We start from the raw sequence: 19,346 nt of genomic DNA, 5'->3' as shown, positions 1-19,346 counted from the left end.
TTCAGGCTGCCCCCTACCTTCAGCCTTAAGTCAGCTGGGATAGGCTCCAGAAACCCCCCGCGACCCTAGTGAGGATACAGTAGTTCGGAAAATGAATGAATGAATGAATATATACACTTTCACTCCCTCTTCAGTTTATCACATACAAAGGTTTCAGTTAATAAAACCTATTTTTATATCACAGTGACACCACAAGGAAACAAAACTCAGTTTCTAAATGCAAATTGTATTTACCAAAGAGGGATTGGGGGAATTACACATTTATCTAGACTTCTGAAAAAGTGACATGCCCCCTTATTAAATCTCAAAGTGACTAACTGTTCCAAACCACAGTTTTGGCAAGGCTGAGTTCATATTCACTGGCCACACTTAAACCTGATGGCGACCACATATGTTCTATCAAGAAATTAGTAAATTACAACATCTGAAGAACAATCATATCATTCCATGATCCAAAAAAACTGTACTCTATGAGTCTAGAAAAAAATACAAACATATTTGTGAGATTTTAGGGTTGCATAAAACCACTTTCAGAGCCTTTATCCACAAATAGGGAAAACTTGGAACAGTTGTCAACAAACCCAGAGATTGGTCGACTAACTAAAATGACTTCAAGAATGTGATGGACTCAGCAAGGATGTCACAAATAACCTGAAAAAACATCTAAAGAACTACAGGTCCCTAGTTACTGCCCCTCATTGACGTGAAAGAAATGCTTTAATGCACATGTGTCAAAGTGGCGGCCCGGGGGCCAAATCTGGCCCGCCGCATCATTTTGTGTGGCCCAGGAAAGTAAATGATGAGTGCCGACTTTCTGTTTTAGGATCAAATTAAAATGAAGAGTATAGATGTATATTAAATTTCCTGATTTCCCCCCTTTTAAATCAATAATTGTAATTTTTAAATCATTTTTTCTGTGTTTTTAGTTCAAAAATCATTTTGTAAAATCTAAAAATATATTTAAAAAAAGCTGAAATAAACATTGTTTTAGATCTATAAAAAACTGAATATTCAGGTCTTTTAATCCATTTATTTAAAAAAAATCGAAATATTATATCTAAAATGGTCCGGCCCACATGAAATCGAGTTGACGTTAACGCGGCCCGCGAACCAACCCGAGTCTGACACCCCTGCTTTAATGAGTTCCAGGGCCCCGAAAACACCAAGAAAGATTGTCATATGTTTTGAATAAGAAAAATCAAAGTGTTGTACTTTATCAAAACACACAGTAACAATCATTCAAGAAAAGAGAAACAATACAACATTTTGTGCATCATGATGAGTTAAGAGGCTCATTCTGGTTTGCACGCCTTGGCTAAGAGTACAGCGTCATAAAACAACATTATTTGATGACACAGGTCGTCTGCACCAATATTGGTTGTGTTCCAAGAAGTAGTCAAGGATTTAAATTACTGCAACTTTCACGTTAGTCTTGTTTCACTACATGAATGAGTGATTTTTGAGTTTCCTTCCAACTCCAAGAGCATTTGGCATTGTGCCGTGTATTAGGAAGCAACAAGTATTTCTTGTTCTTTGGTATTCCTTAGGATTGGAGCATGTGCAGATATGGCTTTTAAAGGCAATACAAAGTTTACATGATTAGATATCTGGATAAGGAAATCTGGATGAAGAACAAAGGGAAAGTCATCTTTTTTTTGTTTTATGAATGTGATTAAGTGTCATATAAATCTGTGTTACAGCTTAAAACAGGATTTGGAAAGGCTGTGTGGAAATACTATATTATAGTACGTATATCAAGCACAACATGCCCAGTATTTTCTGGCCTACAAGTCACTTTTCATGGTTTGGATCAGGTGTGACTTGCTCGTAAGCAGAAGCCACTCTTGCTGCTAGGGCTCAGCACTGAAAAATAAAAAAAACAGTTATAATAGGGGTGACCCTACTTCGAGATTTTTCGATTACCGCGGCCAAATCTCGTCTACATTAACCGCGATATTCGAGGGATTACTGTACTTCATTTCAATGCGGAAAACGCAGAGCTACTACAGCTAAGCTAACGGTCCAAAAAATATGAGTAAATAGTGGTGTGCATGCCAGAAAGATAAAGAAAGCTGAAAAAGTGGCCATTCTTGAGCTGAAGCGCTGTAACATTCGTGTGCGGTCAATTGGTCGCCGGTCTTTTGGTCGCGGTCTTTTGGTTGCCGTCTTTTGGTCGCCGGTCTTTTGGTCGCGGTCTTTTGGTCGCGGTCTTTTGGTCGCGGTCTTTTGGTCGCGGTCTTTTGGTCGCGGTCTTTTGGTCGCGGTCTTTTGGTCGCGGTCTTTTGGTCGCCCGGATCGCGACACCGGGTGACCAAAAGACCGGCGACCAAAAGACCGACGACCAAAAGACTGGCAACAAAACAAGGTACAACAACACGGTCTACGCATCCATAAAAGCCAACAATGGCCATGAGCAGTTTCACTGAGCGGACGTGGGAGTGTATAAGAGTTTGTATGTACATGAGTTGTCCCCTTAGGAAGGGACGTCAGTCAGGGTCTTAACAAGTTCTCCAACAAAAAACAATCAAAGTCCGGGAAATTTGGAGCTTTTCTTTAGCCTAATAATTACTAGGGCATTAAGTATGACTAAATAGTAATTCGCAGTTTGTATTTAGGGAATTTGAGCAACGATTTAAATGGTAATTATCAATAACCTTCTGGGCGACCAAAAGACCGGCGACCAATTGACCGTGTACCATAACATTGTAGCTTGCTAAAATACAGTAACCTTATTTAAGCTTACGTTGTGCAACGCAGCTGGTCGTTAACTTGGTTTTAAGTTTGTAACGTTTCAGTTCTTTTGAAATTTTGAAATTTACTATTAGTGACTGTGGTTACCAGGTAAAATGGAGTAAGACAGAAATATTTCCCCCAAAATGCGACATATGAAGTTTAACTTCATTATGATGTCACATCTTGACTAGTGTGATTTATATTTTGCAAAATACGTAATTCACTCTGTTTAATTTTAGAGTCAACTTTGGGTCAAGGACTACTTTCTAAGACACCATTGCTCCCGTCCCATCGATCACTATTTGAGGAGGCGGAGTCTCCTTTTTTAAACCTTAAAAAGGTCTCGAATGCCAGCCTCGGCAAGGAGGAGCTGTGTTTGTTTAGCAATTTTTGCAGCTGTCAGGTCAAACAATCAGGACATGACGGCATGTGAAGGCGGCGTGACAGGCCAAACGCATTGCACTAGAAGCGTACAGAAGAGAAGCTTTAGTATCCGTCACTAAAATGGAATTCCTTTCACGCAAAGGATTGACTCGGCGGAAAACATACCGCGATTTTCCCTTTTTTGCCACGAAACAAACAAATGACAAAAAAAGAAAGGCATCCTCGCTGATCTTCTGTCCGTTTCTAACCGCGGCTCCTTGTATATGTTTTTTTGGGGGGGATGTAAATCCTCTTAGAATGCAAAGTAAATAGATTAGGATACAGTGAGGGATTAGGCGCTGTCAGATTAGGCGGGCGAGCGCGCCGCGTCGACAGCTCTGACACCGGCATGGCGGATGCTCGGGAAAGGTGGCACGCTTTAACGTCGACGCTCGCCTCCTGTTCATGAATAAAACTGCTTGCCTTAATCTCAGGCGCGCACAAGTTATAGAAATATGTCACACCTCGTGATTTATGCAACATTGAGTTATTTTTTTAGTGATGGCGAATTAAGCATTTTTAACTCAGTGACTGTCATAATGGACATCAATCATGGTTAACGAGTTAATACCTTTTGTATCAACAATGAACTGGGTTTTCGGTGAACCCAACTTTAACCTATGACTTTTACATACCTGTCAACCTCTGCCGATAACTGCCCTTATAAATGATTATGATTCCCCTTACAAACCCCCCAAAAACATTACAAACACCGTACGAGTCGTACGGTGTTTGTAAGGTTTTTGGGGGGTTTGTAAGGGGAATCATAATCATTTATAAGGGCAGTTATCGGCAGAGGTTGACAGGTATGCTTTTACAATTTGCTCTTGGAACTTTTTAATGTCCCACTGTTGAATGTTTTTAGTAGTTTTTGCACACTCAGGGTGATGAAATGTTGTGTTCACCACAGTTAATGCAATGGAACTTCATTGGATGATTGGTAATTGACAATTAAGTGAGTTCATTAGTGTGGGCAAACACAGAAAAAACAGTTGAAGGATGTGGTCCTCCTGGTGAGGACTAAACACAAACAATACATGATGTAAACGTGGTATCCTGTAATACTAAAAGTAAATAAAATGATTGCTGAGAATATGAGTGGATTTCAAGTTGAAAATAAAAGAAAATACTGAAATTAAAACCAATTACCTATGAATGATACATAGTTTTTTTATGAATTAAATATTTTTAACATGAATTTAAAAAAATGTCAGTAAATGCACATTTTAAGAGTAAAAACAACATTATACATACCCATTCAAAAAATAATTAATGAAACACCACTTATTTCTATTACAAATCAACTTACCTTTTCATCATTTAATGTCAAAACTATATCCCTCAAAATAGAATGTAATTTTTAAAAATGTATTATGGAAAAAATACATTAAGAAACAACAATATACTGATAAAGAAATTATTTTCCATTACAAAGTTTTTGATGGATTTTTTTAGAATTAGTCCGCACGTTAATAAAATTAAATGAATTGAAATAAATCATTAAGAACTAATGAAATTTAAAAAATGGTACTCAAATCATTAGTGCGTTCTGAATTATTTTTCCAAATGATACAATGTACAATACAAAATGATAAAAAATAAGTTGCACTGTTGGTGCCTGGGAAAAATATTCTTGCAATTATTCAGGTATTCTTTCATCTTTTGTGCTGGTTATCCTGATCCGCTGTTATATTGTATCGTATATTCAGGAAAATAGTTTAGAATAAAAAGTATATCATATTTAATAGTTTATAATTCAATAAGGAAAATAAAATAACAAAAATTAAACTCACATCGAGCCCACCTCATTCATCTTCCTTGCCTCCTGCAGAAAAAAAGAGAAAAAAGATTAATATGTTATGAATATGTTAAGAAGCCGGGTGCACTAATTGGACTCAAGTTATTGTCACTCATGTTGATCTCTCTGGCTGCTAGGATCATGCGTTAATAAGCCACTGATTGACATTAAAACCCCCTTGCAGATATTTAAAACAATGTGACATAAATCGCTTCCATTAGCCTCCAGTCCAGATTATGAAATGGCAGCGAGGCAATTTCACATCATTTCGCGAATTAGTATGTTGAATAAAACCACTTCTGTCTTCAAAACATTCTATGACTTTCGGTTAAGTGAGGCAATGCCAACATTCCACGAAGGTAGGCCATAGTACGCCATGTCAGCCAGCCATTCGTGTTTATTCTTATTTCTCTACCTGCCAATCGTTCACCTGCAAAGGTTAAGCTGGAGCCGGAGATAAGGTGTGCACCAGACACAACACACAGATATTACTGCGTGCAAGGCAGACGCATGCAGACAAGCTGGTATCGGTGTCATGGCAGCTCAGTTTGTCCCTGCATGCTTTGTCTACCAGTGATGGGAGAGGAAAAATAAACAATTTGGAATTTGAAACTTTCCAACGGATGAACTATTTGGCATTCCTAACCTATAGTAATTTGGATTAAAACTTCTGCTTACAGCCATTATGGGATGTTTTGCGGTCCCTCATATTTTCAAGACCCAAAAGCTGCATTGCAGTTCTACTGGTATCATTTAAATCATTGCCTGCCAATGACGACACTGCTGGTTTTCAATGGGAGCCAATGAGTTACTAACCAAAACAAGCTGATGGTGAATGGAGTTTCAAGCAAATGAAACCGGCAGCCTCAAAGACAATTTGGGCTGCATCCAAAATTCCCGCTCATTCTCATTCCACAAAGATCAGGATTTCAGGATTGAGATGGGGCTGGAGGGGTTTGTCCGGGTGGGGTGCATAGGATTCACTCATGAGCGCCCGTACTGCTATTGTGCTCGCACACAGAGCCAAAAGCTCCAAAAGCTAAGCCGCCGCTTCCCATGAGAAACAAAGAAACTTCATCTGAGAACAGATAACAATGGCGGAATACAACATTGGGAGGCAGATGATATAAACCATTTTTCTTCTTTAAAAAAAGGCAATGGCTTTTCGAGTACGCTCTTTTTAGTATGTACTTTTCTTGGTCTGAGTCAGACTCCGGGTAGCGTGTTGCATATTATAAATATATATATAGTGATGGTTTCATACAACACAGTGTGACTGAATACACAGATGGTATATATATATATCTATATATATATATATATATTATATATATATATATATAAAAATATATATATATATATAAATATATATATATATATAAATATATATATATATATATATATATATATATATATATATATATATATATATATATATATATATATATATATATATATATATATATATATATATATATATATATATATATATGGACAGAGTCATCAGTCAAGAGCTGCAAAAATCGTCAGGAGGAGCCGAAGAACACAAATCCTATACAGACATGATTCCATTTGTGTATTCAGTCACACTGTGTTGTATGAAACCATCGCTGGGGTTTCATCAGGCGTAGCGTTTTGAAAGCAACAGCATGTAAGAGCCAAAACCGATACGGCTTTGACATTTCAAACATCACCAGAGAGACGACAACGTTTGCTTTCATACGCATCACAATGCAAACAATGATGAAGCGCAAAATACAGAAACAGCAGCAGCGTGTAAAGGCTCTACGGTGTTTGTGCTAACAAAAGGAAAGAAGTGATTACACACTACAATATTAAAACAGACATTATGATAGTAGATACTATATGCCTTTATTGTCGTTATACAAGTATATTTAGATTTAAAGCTTCACCATGAAGTTCACACATAAAAAATGAATAATTAAGTACGGTAATCCCTCGAATATTGCATTTAATGTAGACCAGACATGGCCGCGATAATCAAAGAATTGCGAAGTAGGGTCACTCCTATTATTACTACCTTTTTTTCCTTCAGTATTGAGTCTTAGTAGCAATAGTGGCTTCCGCATACAAGTTTCAGCGTGGATTTTCATATTTTAATGAACTTAAAAAATAATAATAGCAGAAAAAAATCGCAAAGTGAATTTGCGATAATCGAGGGAAGACTGTAATAAATAAATAAGTAGTCAACATGAATAAGTGGTCACATAAATAATTAGACAGGTACAAACCTGACAAAAGTGGTTAGCAGCCTATGGAGTTTTAGTGCAAGTACAAGATAAGAAATTATAGTATAGATTAGGTCCTTCAAGGTGCAGAATTCAACTTGATGCAGTTTTTGCAAATTGTGATTGCACTATAGTTTACATATTAAAATGTTCAGATATTAAGATGTGATAGATAGTTTTTGCATGAGTTGAATGAGGCAAAAATAACATACTTTTTCTCTTGAAAATATTGTTATAATCATGTTTTTTTAGATACACTGTACTTATTCTCTGTTTACAAATTGAATTTGGTGTTCAAAAAGTCATTTATCAAATTTGGCTCTTGAAAAAGAGGGGTTTGTCTTATATTCGGGCCAATACGGTTTATGTGTCTAAAAGTCTAATATACTTTAAGTACTGTACTCACAATGACAATAATTGGTGGTTACTTTGTCTTCCTAATTGTTTTGATGTCGAGACTGGAAATATCACCCAGCATGGTTTCCAGAGCGCATTTTTTGATTCTTTGTATCACGGCTGATTAATTAATTGCATACTTACTGTGCCTGCAGTTTCCATTTAGCCAGTCAAGGACATGCAGGTTCAGTCTGTTTGTGTGCTAAAGCACACTTGTACAAAATACAAATAATTTGAATCATTTTATTGTTTTATATTACTCTTTTGCTAATCATTTTTATTGTTTTATGAATCTATCATTCAACAATGTGTAACAAAAAATATTTTCAGGGTAAGAATTAAAGTGGCAGACAACACCAATATGACGTTCATGTAAAAGATGGTTACTCAAAGTTTTTAAGTATGCAAATGACACATTTTTTAGACCCCTGATAATGGTCAGGAAAAAACACCTTTAACTATAAAAATGTTTTTTGAGCGATGTCATTACTCAGAAGTGCAGATTTAAAACTCTCGCCCAAATTTATTGGACACCATGGATAGACCACGATAAACCATAGATATGATCATTTTATTGTGCAATCTGTGCATGAGTGTGTTTTACGCAACTTAAACTTCTAAACTTTAAACTCCTGATGGGGAAGAAGGTTAGGATCAGGGGTATGTCATCATTCATTCATTCATATTTTGAATATTTATTATAAAAATTGTATTTAAGTCTATAGCTTTTGACTTTATAATTATGACTCTTGCTGTTTTTAATTGTTTTCTGTAATATATGATTAATATTCATTCATATTATCAGAGGTAACATTTTAATATTTTGAATGACTAGGAGCAAATAAATAAACTTGACTTGACTAACTTAAAAAACATGATAATGTGTGGTGTAATGTGATAAATAGGCAAACCAACATCTAAAATCAAGGAGGTGGTAGCTACTCATTCATGGCAGGTCATCTTTTTGAAGTAGAAACACACTTCTTTTTCTCCTGATTCATGTTACAGACCGTTAACACATCCCATATTGTTTTCCCAAAAAAGCTTGCCATCTTTTGCCATTAAATGTCAACAATTAGCATGACGTGTGTAAGAGTATACCATAGAAATGTGATCATTTTCCACAACGATATATGTTTTCACAATAATTTGTGTGTTCCGCATGGCAGAGCAGGTTTGAGAATTTCAGGTTTTACACTTCTCCTCAAAAGAGCGAACGAGGTTGTAGAAAAGCGCAAGCGGGAATGCAAAACGGCGAAACTAACAGCTGTTTTACAGAGGGGACACGCCGGAGCTAACAGGCTTTTCAACAGAGTCGACGTGGATCTCCAGATAAAGCTCTTCTTGTCCCGATGCCAGCGTGAAAGCCCGGCGGCCGCGTGGCAACTTCACAAAGCCACTTGGCTCGCGCTCTTGGCAAAAAAGAAGGGGAAAAAAACTGACCCAGAAAAAAAGCAATAGCGTGAAAAAGAGAAAGCAATGCCTCCCACTTGCGGTGACGCTCACAATGGCGTATCTGTGCCCATCGCTACCCTTGTCAGCCAGAAGCCTTTTCTCAAAGGAACGTCGCTAAGCTGTGCTGAGATTCTTCCATTGTGTATTTTGAGTGTGCCATTTACAAAAGGACATGCTTGAATATGAAATGCTGTGCGCAAAAAGCCTCCTACATGTCCAGCATTGAAATGAATTTATCGCTGTGGTGAAACCAGATTCTTGTAGGATATTCTAGAAAAAAAGTGAACTCGTTGACTGCTATTGATGAGAATAGACATCCGGTCCATTGATTGGACGTCTGTCGTCGGCAATGGCAGCAAAAAAGTGAATACAGTGCATATGTATCCTGTGTGTATACCTCGAAAGATGCCTATTTACCTTAAAAGGAAGATTAAGATCTGTAAAATGTAATGCGTATTTTGCTCAGAAGTAGATCAGGGTAAGGAGGAAAACACTATATATTCTCCTAGATGTAACCAGTACTCATTGCAATACTGCTTGGATCATGTAATACTTAAACTCTAAACTAAATAGTTTATAGAATGAATTCCATTTAATGTTGGTTTTTGAACAAAAGTATGGACAACTTTCCTACTGTTTGCCCCAATAGAGCATTTGGCAATAAAAGTTCAACAAACCAATGGCAACTTTTCTTCTATTCTTTACGAGTGCATATTGAGTCCAAGGCTTGACTGAACTGTGCGTGATATAGACAAATAATGAAGGAGATAATTAAAGGGCTTAAGAGAAAGACTGCATGGGTGTGTGTTGTGCCTCTCATTAGGTAACTCAGAGAAATGCCACTTTTCCTCAGCCGTCAATGTTCGACTTTATGATGCCATATCAAATAACTCTTCAGACATGTCTGTGGAACTTGCCTGAATGGTGCCCAAGTGAGGAATGGCCAGTGTGTAATCGGAAACACACATTCATCCCCTCTGGTATGTGTGTGCTCCGTGGAGTAATTGAGCACAGTTTAAAAAAAATTACATACTCTTAGTCACAATTTAGTTGGTTTTCTAGCAATATGGTTTTCTAGCAGTAAATGTTCTCAGATTTTTTGGCAACATGTCAGTTATTGTTGTTCAAAAGGTATTTTGTGAACTATCTTGTGGAAAACTGCATGGGCAAACCAAACTATTCTAACAGTTGAGGAAAATATATATTTTTTCAGTCATTAAAAATTTGTGTCCATGATTTAAGTCCTCGTAAGAGATTTCAGATCAGCGGATAAAATGTAGACCCCCCCCTAAAATGAATAAGAGAGTTAACTTAGTAATATACACCGTATTTTCACGACTATAAGGCGCACTTAAAAGTCTTAAATTTTCTCCAAAATAGACAGGGCGCCTTATAATCCAGTGTGCCTTATATATGGAAAAAAAATTTGTCATTCATTGAGGGTGCGCCTTATAATGCGGTGCGCCTTATAGTCGTGAAAATACGGTACTTTTTTTTGCAAACCAAATTTGTAAACATTAAAACTTTTAATGGCCAGATTTAGGAAATATCTAAAATGTAAAACATATTTATTCATACATTTTGAGGATCTTTTTTTTTCCTTTATTTATTATTTAAAATATTTTCATAAAGGAAGTGACATTTGGGATTTTTTAACGGTACTGTTATTAAAGACCTGTCTTCACTAAATTACTATATATATGACAAATATTAAATGAAGGAGGGTGTCAATTTTTTTAGGATATTGTAGCATCCTGCATTTAATTTTGAAATTAACCATTAGCGGGGAAGAGTATGAGGACCATCCAAGGCAGGGGTCTCAAACCGGTCCTCAAAGGGCCGCAGTGGGTGCAGGTTTTCATTCCAACTCAACAAGAGGATACCTTTTGCAAGTGTAATCAGTGTAATCAGTTGATTGCAGCCAGGTGCTACTTATTTTAGAAGACACCTGATTGGTTAAAATGTCGGCACTGGATCGGTTGGAACAAAAACCAGGACCCACTGCGGCCCTCGGTGGAATCGGTTTGAGACACCTGATCCAAGCAAAGGTCCCCTTTCTGGGATAATGGTGGAGCTGGTCTTGCCGGCGGTAAGTTCCTGATTTGTGTCCTTTGACCTTCGTTTGTCACCAAGTTCTAACTATTTTTTTTAATTTTCTTAGTGTCCTTAATGCAGCTTTATCCTCTGCTTTTCATTATGGGCCCAAGAAAGTTATGGTACGAGTGAAAAGAAGAAGCATGCTGTTATCAATGTGTTCACGAGTCTTGCTGTCACCCAGCTTTATGAAATTAAGAAAAGTCGTCAAAGGCAATCGTCGCTGGATTGATATTTCAACAAACGTAACATAAATTTAAGTTGTTAGGTTGTATGTTTACATGCGTGTGCACATTATGTTCACTGAGCTACCAAATGTTTGCCTCCTCGTCCCCCTGCCATCGACTACACACTCACTCCTCAAACTCAATAGAATTTATCTTAGCATGTCTTAATAATTTGAATGGCTTAATAAATGATTTTCATGTTTTTCTGCTTGTTTGTGTTTTGCAGATATTTCTTAAAAATTGGTAAAATTGTTATACTGTTATCATTTTCAAAGGATTTCGGGGGTGGTAGCATTGATGATCTTCGAACGGGTTGGAATGAATTAAAGCTTTTACATGTAAAATGCACCTCTACCTATGAAAAATCCAAGTGACGAAAATCACTTCTGGAACGAATTTCGTAAGTAGAGGTACTACTGTACTATGAAAATCCCTTTTGACCTTACTAAAAGTATTTTTAAGACAACATAAAAATGTTGCTTGTTGCATTTACGGTAGTTTAATGTGTAGAGTAACATCTCATTGATCATTAAGGTCCATTTGTAAAACTTTACCAACCTTCAAGCTTTTAAGAGAAATCTGTAAGAGTTATTTTAAGATGTTGAAAAAGGCAAGTCACCTTCATCATCTCTCCGGTTAATCACAGTGATGATTTCCTTTTCGCTGCACACCTTCGTCACTTGCTGGGCCTTCCTCTTGGCCACCTCCGCCAGAACCATCTCACCCTTATCGCCGGCCACGTAATGGAGGTCCTTTGAAGGTCCAACGAGAGAGAAAGACGCGTTAATCTAAAATGAATCTGGGCCACGATGACAATACTTCTCTTTTGGGGAGGAGGAAACAGATGAAATGGAAAAAAGACATGTTTGAAGGCCAACATCAGAAGCGCGGATGAAATACGGCTTTTCCTGAGGAAAACTTTGAAATCGGCCCGTCTGTGTGGTTTTGAACTGTGGTGGGATGTTATCTGTCACATGTAAAAGCGGGAGAGGACTTTCACATGGAAACATGTATTAGCACATGAGCCTCAATTGAAAAAGAGAGAGAGCCTCCAAGAGGCCCTCTTTATGGCCAAAGCAGTCTTGGTTAGCTAAACCGTGTCAGCAGGACGCTGATTGTTTTGAGTGACTGTGTCATATTCATATTTTCCTTTGAGGACCTCTAGACATGAAAAATAGTCTTATGTTACATCCGTTTCTCAGTAATAATGCTTATTTAAAGCATTTTTTCTCTCTTTCTAAAGAAAACTGTGATTCAATTTCCGTCTATCCAATGACTCACCCATTACTTGTTAGAACACCTCATCCCTGACCGGCAAGGGGCATTCTACCTCCCACCACTTCCACAACTGCAACTTTGGGTTCGGGGATTGCCACCACATCAGGACTGAACAACTTATGACCACAACTTCATTAAGCCACCCCAGCAATTGGCGTGATTAAAGCAAAGTATGAGCTACACAAAATCAATGTCCCCTATTCAGCCCAGTCTGTAGATACCAATCCACCCATGATTACCCTATAATTATTATTCTGTCCTGGCACCAAATGGTGTTCTCAAGACAACAAGAGTTGTTGAGGCATGAGTCTGTAAAAAAAATCCTCGACAATGCTATCTTAGCAAATAGCTAAAGGTGCACAATCCCTTCTGTGTAATAACTTCGGGGTGAGGTAATATGAACAGATGTTTGGATGGTGATCTGCCTCCTACTGGCTGTGAAAGACAGGGAAGAGGTAAGTGATCCGCTCAGGGGGGTGATGCGATGTATCCATAACGGCAGAATGCCAAATTACGAGTCCGAAACTATCACTTATTTAGGTCTTTTGCCGAGAAAACGCACCTTATGGAGAAGCACAACCAATTTCGTCATACGCAGTCTCTGGGTGTGATGACAATTAGGCTTTTTGTTTTTTTTGCGTTAGATCAGTGTTTCCCAACTACGATGGTCAGGTGTACCGTGAGAATTTACAAGGATTCCTAAATTGTAATATTCCGAGGGAAAAATCTTAATATTACCAGATTAAAACCGAACTACTGAGATTAAAATTGAAATAGGATGAACATTACATCATAGATGGTACTATTACAAGATTCAAATCGTAAAATGTTGAAATTTAACTGTATTTTGATGCTTATTTTTTTATGTAATGTGAAATGGAAGTTGTTTCACGGGGTTTAACCTTTGTTGACAATAAATCTGTGTGACCACAAAATTTCCCTTTGCGTAATGTTAGGATTTTGAAGTAATATTGGGAGTAAAAAAGTCGGAATGTTACGAGATTTAAGTTGTTCTCTTGTTTTTACGTTACATGAAACAGAAGTTGTTTGGCTTCAAGGGGATCAACTTTTGGCGAAGTAAAGTAGGTGTGAAGGCAACATTGCGTTTCAGGCCATTTTAGGAGATTTACGAAATATTGGGAGCAAAAGTCAATAAATTATGAGATTAAAAACGTTACATTACTTATTTTTACATTATAAACCGGAAGTTGTTGGGGGTCTGTAGACATCAACTTTTGGTGACATTAGGTCGGTGTAAAAATTTTGGAAGATTTTTGAATAGTTTTTGGGGTTTATATGATTCCTGTTGATAAAACTTTGATGAGAACGACTTTATATTGTTAATATAGGCAATATAGTTTTAAATTAGAAGATTTTCAGCTGGTGGTGTGCCTCGAGATTTTTTTAATGCAAAAAGTGTAACGCAGCTCAAAAAAGGTTGGGAAACATCGCGTTAGATAATGAACTATGAGAACATGCTAATAAGCTCAAACTCATTGTTGTTAGACTCTGAACATATCCAAAGTGGCAATTGTACGATCTGCTGCTAAACAAAATCAATGAATATAAAAGTTGCCTTCCGATGAGGAAGTTAGTTAAACTTAATGGCACTAAATATTTGAGAGCAACTGGAATGGAGTCCTGATCCAAGAAAAAAAAACATCAGAGAAGTTTCCAACAAAGGGAGAAGACAATCAAAATCTTTCCAAAGTGACTCGGCGTGAGAGTGAATCACATCCGGGCCCCAGCCGAGGGGCTCCTGGGCCGGGCACTAGACTCTGGGCCCATCAAAGGCCACGGCATGTTGAGGAGAGCCTTTACGCATCAGCGACATCACACAACCCCACCATGGCGACTCGGGGCTCGCCACGGATAACCCTCAGCTGGCTCAAGGCAGTGTCCAGCTGAGCCTGCACTCTGCCCTAATACCCCCATATTGAGGGTGAGAAGGCGAGGAGGAAAATAAGGGGGAGTGAGGCGTAAAGGGGAATGCAGGAAGGAAAGGGTGAAAAGGGGGAACGATTTGACAGCAAAGAGAGAAAATGGAAGTGTATGAATGGGGACAAATTGGGTAATTATAGGCTGGTGTCTGCCATATTATACGGGGAAAACACTCCTCAATTAGGTGTTAACAAGCATCATTAATTCATCATTTTTGCTTATGTGAATTTTGACTTGTTCGTTATCATTAATAGCAAGAGCTGCCCAATGGGAGGGGCTGGCAGCGAGTGTGTTTGCACACCCAAAAATGTCACCTGTTATCACAGTAGTAATATTTGAGTAAGAATTTAAAGAATGCCCAAAAAACTAGAATTTTGAAATAGAAGTTTCAACTAGAAACCTATCATTATTTTATTTATTCTAATTGGAATTATGCCACCTGATCATGTAGTGGTTTACACACCTGACTTCGGTGCGAGCAAGTGTGAGATCGATGCCCACTCGGTGGTGATATGATTGTTAGTGCGAATAGTTGTTTGTCTCTCTGTGTGCCCTACGACTGACTGACGACCAATCTAAGGTGTGGTTTGCCTCAAAGTCAGCTGGGATAGGCTCAAGTATCCTCGCAACCTTTGCAAGGATGCGTGGTACTGGTGATGAATGAATGAATATCCATTATAAATACCACAACATATAAATATAAATGTTATACCAAAATATTACATATTAGTATTTATTTAATTGGGGCGGCCCAACAGATGAGCGGTTAGCATGTCGGCCTCACAGTGGGGGACCTGGGTTCAAATCCAGGTCGGTCCACATGTGTGCAGTTTGCATGTTCTCTCCGGGCCTACGTGGGTTTTCTTCGGGTACTCCGGTTTCCTCCCACATTCCAAAGCCATGCATGGTAGGCTGATTGCACACTCTAAATTGCCCATAGGTATGAGTGTGAGCGTGAATGGTTGTTTGTCTCCTTGTGCACTGTGATTGGCTGGCCACCAATTCAGGGTGTCCTCCACCTCTAGCTAGAAGTCAGCTGGGATAGGCTCCAGCACCCCCCGCGGCCTTAAGTGAGGATAAAACGGTTCAGAAAATGAAAAAAAAAAAAAGATTTTTTTTAAATTTTATTTTACATACTTTTTTTCGTATGTAAAGGCTGGATCTTTTGGTGTGTTATGGTCACATAAATAAAATGGAATATTATTAATAATATTTAGTGCTGTCTAGTGGTGAAAATTTTCAATCGCAATTTTATCGCAAGCAGTCCATAGTTAACTTGTTATTAATCACACGTTTGTTGCCGTTGCTCATGTTTGAAATGCAAAAATGAAAAGTTTTTAATACGCGTATTAACACAGGAGTGGACCAATGTGCTTACTTGAAATTTAAAATTTAAGACTTATAAGAAACACTAGTTGGGTAACTTTGCACTTTTATTGTTGTGTTGTTCTTGTCGCGCGATGAGTTCCAATTTAAGGTGGTATAACTGTGCAGAAGGGCGACGGGTGGCCTGGCGACTGTCCACGTGCTTCTCGCGCGACGTGAAGCAGCCAATTTGAGCAGATAGGGCACGCTTCCTGATGTCGCGCGGATGAATTTTCGGGGCGCAGAGAAAATGGCTAAATTGATCTTTCTGCGAAGAAGGGGAGGGTACAACCAATCAAATACGTTTTCCCATTCACGTGACTTCAGCTCCCGGGTCAGGACACTGCCTTTCCATCTGGTCCACAAAAGACCAAACAGAGAAAAGAAAATAGGACTGGGGGAATAGTCATAGTATTAGGAGATCAAACTTGAAGTCAACCATTCAAATTTTAGGAGGTTAAAATCATAACATTATAAGAGAAAATCCATAATGGTACAAGATTTAAGTATTTTTATTGCTTATAAGTACATTATGTAAACTCGAAGTTGTTTGGTTCCACAGGCTTTGACTTTTGGTGACTTAAGGTCTGTGTGAACACAAAATTGCTATTGGCGATGAGTGTTGAACAAGCGATGCCATTTCGCACGACGAATTCAGTTTGGTGTGAATGCAGCGTAAAAACTAATGAAACATCATTCATTCAACTTCCGTACTGCGCATCCTCATAAGGGTTGCGGGGATTGCCGAAGCCTATCCCAGCTGACTTCTATAAACTACACCGGAGACAAACGACTATCCCAACTCCCAATCTAACGAACGAACCATCAATATTTCCAAAATAAGTTATAAAAAAGGCAGCAGGTTGGAAAGGTGATAAGCACATCCACCACACAGTGTGTGCATATGTGTGAATCTACATGTGAATGGTTGACTGTCTCCTTGTGCACTGCTATTGGCCGCCGACCAATTCAGGATATCCCTAAGCCCATATTTTTCAGGGTGATGGAAGAACTTGTAAAAATGCATCTCCGAACCCCTGAGAAAAGCAGCATCGTACGTCAGTGTTTCCCAACCACTGTGCCGTGAGCAATGGTCAGGTGTGCCGTGGGAAATTGCAAGAAGTCCTACAATGTAATTTTCAGAGAAAAAAATTATGCAGATATAACCAGATTAAAATTGAACTATAACAATCTTAAAACCAAAATATGATAAAGGTTAAATGATAGATTATACTATTTGAAGATTCAAATTGTGAAACTGTCATTTTGTTGCTTATTTTTCCTCTAGACCGGAAGTTCTTTGATTTCTTTGGCATCAACTTTTGGCGATGTAAAGTCTTGGAGATTTAAATCATGTGTCCTAAAATTATGCGATTAAAAACATTACATTACTTATTTTTGCATCAGTCGAACCGGAACTTGTTCAGGGTTCACAGCGATCAACTTTTGGTGACATTGGCTAAGTCAGTGTGAAAACTTGGATTTTGGAATAACTTTGGAGGTTTATGTGATTCCTGCTGATAAAACTTTGATGAGAATGACTATTATTAATATAGGCGACATCGTTTTAAATTAAAAGATTTTCCGATGGTGGTGTCCCTTGAGATTTTTTCAAGGCAAAAAGTGTGCCGCAGCTCAAAAAGTTTGGGAAACACTGTCGTACATCACAACTCATCCCTGTCAAGTCAGCTTGTTCACTTGTGAGAGGTAGTACAATGATTGCAGCACAACTGAGCAGGAAACACTAGATGTCCAATCAATGTTCCCTCTAAGCTGCGCACTACTCTCGTCTCATCTGCGCACAGCAAATCATATGGAGCGCACAAAATAAAATCCCTTTTTTTTTAAAATTTAGCTGTGAGGCCGACGCGCGAACCACTCATCCGCCGGGCCGCCCATTCATAGATACTAATCATTACATTTTATTATTACAAAATCATTTATGTGTAGTAGACATGCACCTGCTTATGGCAGGTGTGATACTGGTGTGTGCCCATAATGAGCAATGATGTTGCTCACACCGGTACTCAGTGTGCTCAGGGAGGTTGTCTTTCTGCCCAGACAAACAAAAAATTAGAGGGAACATTGCGTCCAATCTATTCTGAGTTGTAACTCGGGTCTTGTTTTTTGTTGTACGTTTTTTTCAAATATTTTTATTTCTCTTTTTTTAAGATTTGTAACTCTGTCCACCAATGACAGCTACATCCATTTCCCATCCGATCATTCGCTCCCACCTTCTCCCAGTCCAAAGCGTTTGGTCGGTGTCAATGGTTTGGAATGAGTGAATCCTCCTGATGTAGAAAAACGTGTTTTAATCATAGTTTTAGACGGGGAATCAAAGCCAGGTGTATGTGCGCGCACAGTAGGGAAGCAATATTGAATGACATACCCAATAGGACAATATGAGCGTTTGAACGTGGGGCGCTTTATTCCAGCTTAGTGCTTCCTAAAGCCGTCTGGATGGCGGCAAGGGCGAGAGAAAGGGGGGAGAAAACAATGAACAAATGTGAAAAGAGGGAGAGAGAGGAGAGGAGCGTATCAAGGCGACTAAGCAGGGATAACAGTAATACTGTGCATAAAACCATCAGATATTACACCTCTTATTTCCCGCCGTTCAAACGCAACACTAATCTTATTTATACAAGAGCTTTGGGGGTTGCGCTGCGCCAGTTAACAGCACCACTGATAAAGAGGGCCGTGTTTTGGCGAGCCTGTTTTTTCAGTAAAAGGGGGAGGTTTGAGGCTAAGAGCACAATATTGAATGATATTTGGGTGACGTCCAAATAAATGACGGATTAAGTTAACTGCTGCACATTAACGGGAGTGCGTCGCTGTCAAATGGGATAAAAAATGACGATCGGCTCCTTTTATGGGATTTCAACTGCACTTTTGCATCAGAGTGCTATCGCTTTTATTACTTCCACTGAGGAGGTCATAGTTGTGGGTCAAAATACGGACAAGGGTGCAGCGATCCGGTTCAATTTAGTTTTCAAAAAAGATGGACTTTTATGTAAAAAATTTAGTTTTTTGGTGGATCATGATGAAAAATTTTAAATGTGCAAAATTGGCACCTTGGATTTTTATGAAGACCCAGTAGAGGTCTGCAGTCTTGTCTCCTTCAGAATATTGTGTCAGTAATTTTCCACATCCAGCGCACTATTCTATTGGTGAAATCTGCTCTTTTGTACATTTTTTTAAAGAACAATTCTGTTTGTAAATTCTGCTACTTTCTACATTAAAAAGGATTATCTCAAAGAACAAGTCTAGTATGATAATGAAAGAAATTTGCTGCGATTGGCTTTCAACCAGTTCAGGGTGCACCTTTTTGAGGATAAGGGTTTCAGAAGATGAATGAATGAAGAAATTTGGTAATTAACCGGTCCGGAT

General features: G+C 38.4%; 1 protein-coding gene across 1 annotated transcript in view; it reads right to left on the bottom strand.

Moving 5' to 3' along the window:
• Positions 1–4,648: 4,648 nt before the first annotated feature.
• The window catches only part of wdpcp (WD repeat containing planar cell polarity effector), a 76,638-nt gene continuing 61,940 nt past the window's right edge, over positions 4,649–19,346 (bottom strand). The window contains exons 15-16 of the mRNA XM_077613036.1: positions 11,995–12,127; positions 4,649–4,981 (exon numbers count right to left, since the gene is read on the bottom strand). Of these exons, the coding sequence (XP_077469162.1) occupies positions 4,962–4,981; positions 11,995–12,127 (153 nt within the window). The 3' untranslated portion in view covers positions 4,649–4,961. The remainder of the gene's footprint in view (positions 4,982–11,994; positions 12,128–19,346) is intronic.

This window comes from Stigmatopora argus, chromosome 11 (assembly GCF_051989625.1).
Source record: "Stigmatopora argus isolate UIUO_Sarg chromosome 11, RoL_Sarg_1.0, whole genome shotgun sequence".
Lineage (NCBI taxonomy): Eukaryota > Metazoa > Chordata > Actinopteri > Syngnathiformes > Syngnathidae > Stigmatopora > Stigmatopora argus.
The sequence above is the reverse complement of the archived record's forward strand: the minus strand, read 5'-3'. Positions and strand labels throughout refer to the sequence as shown.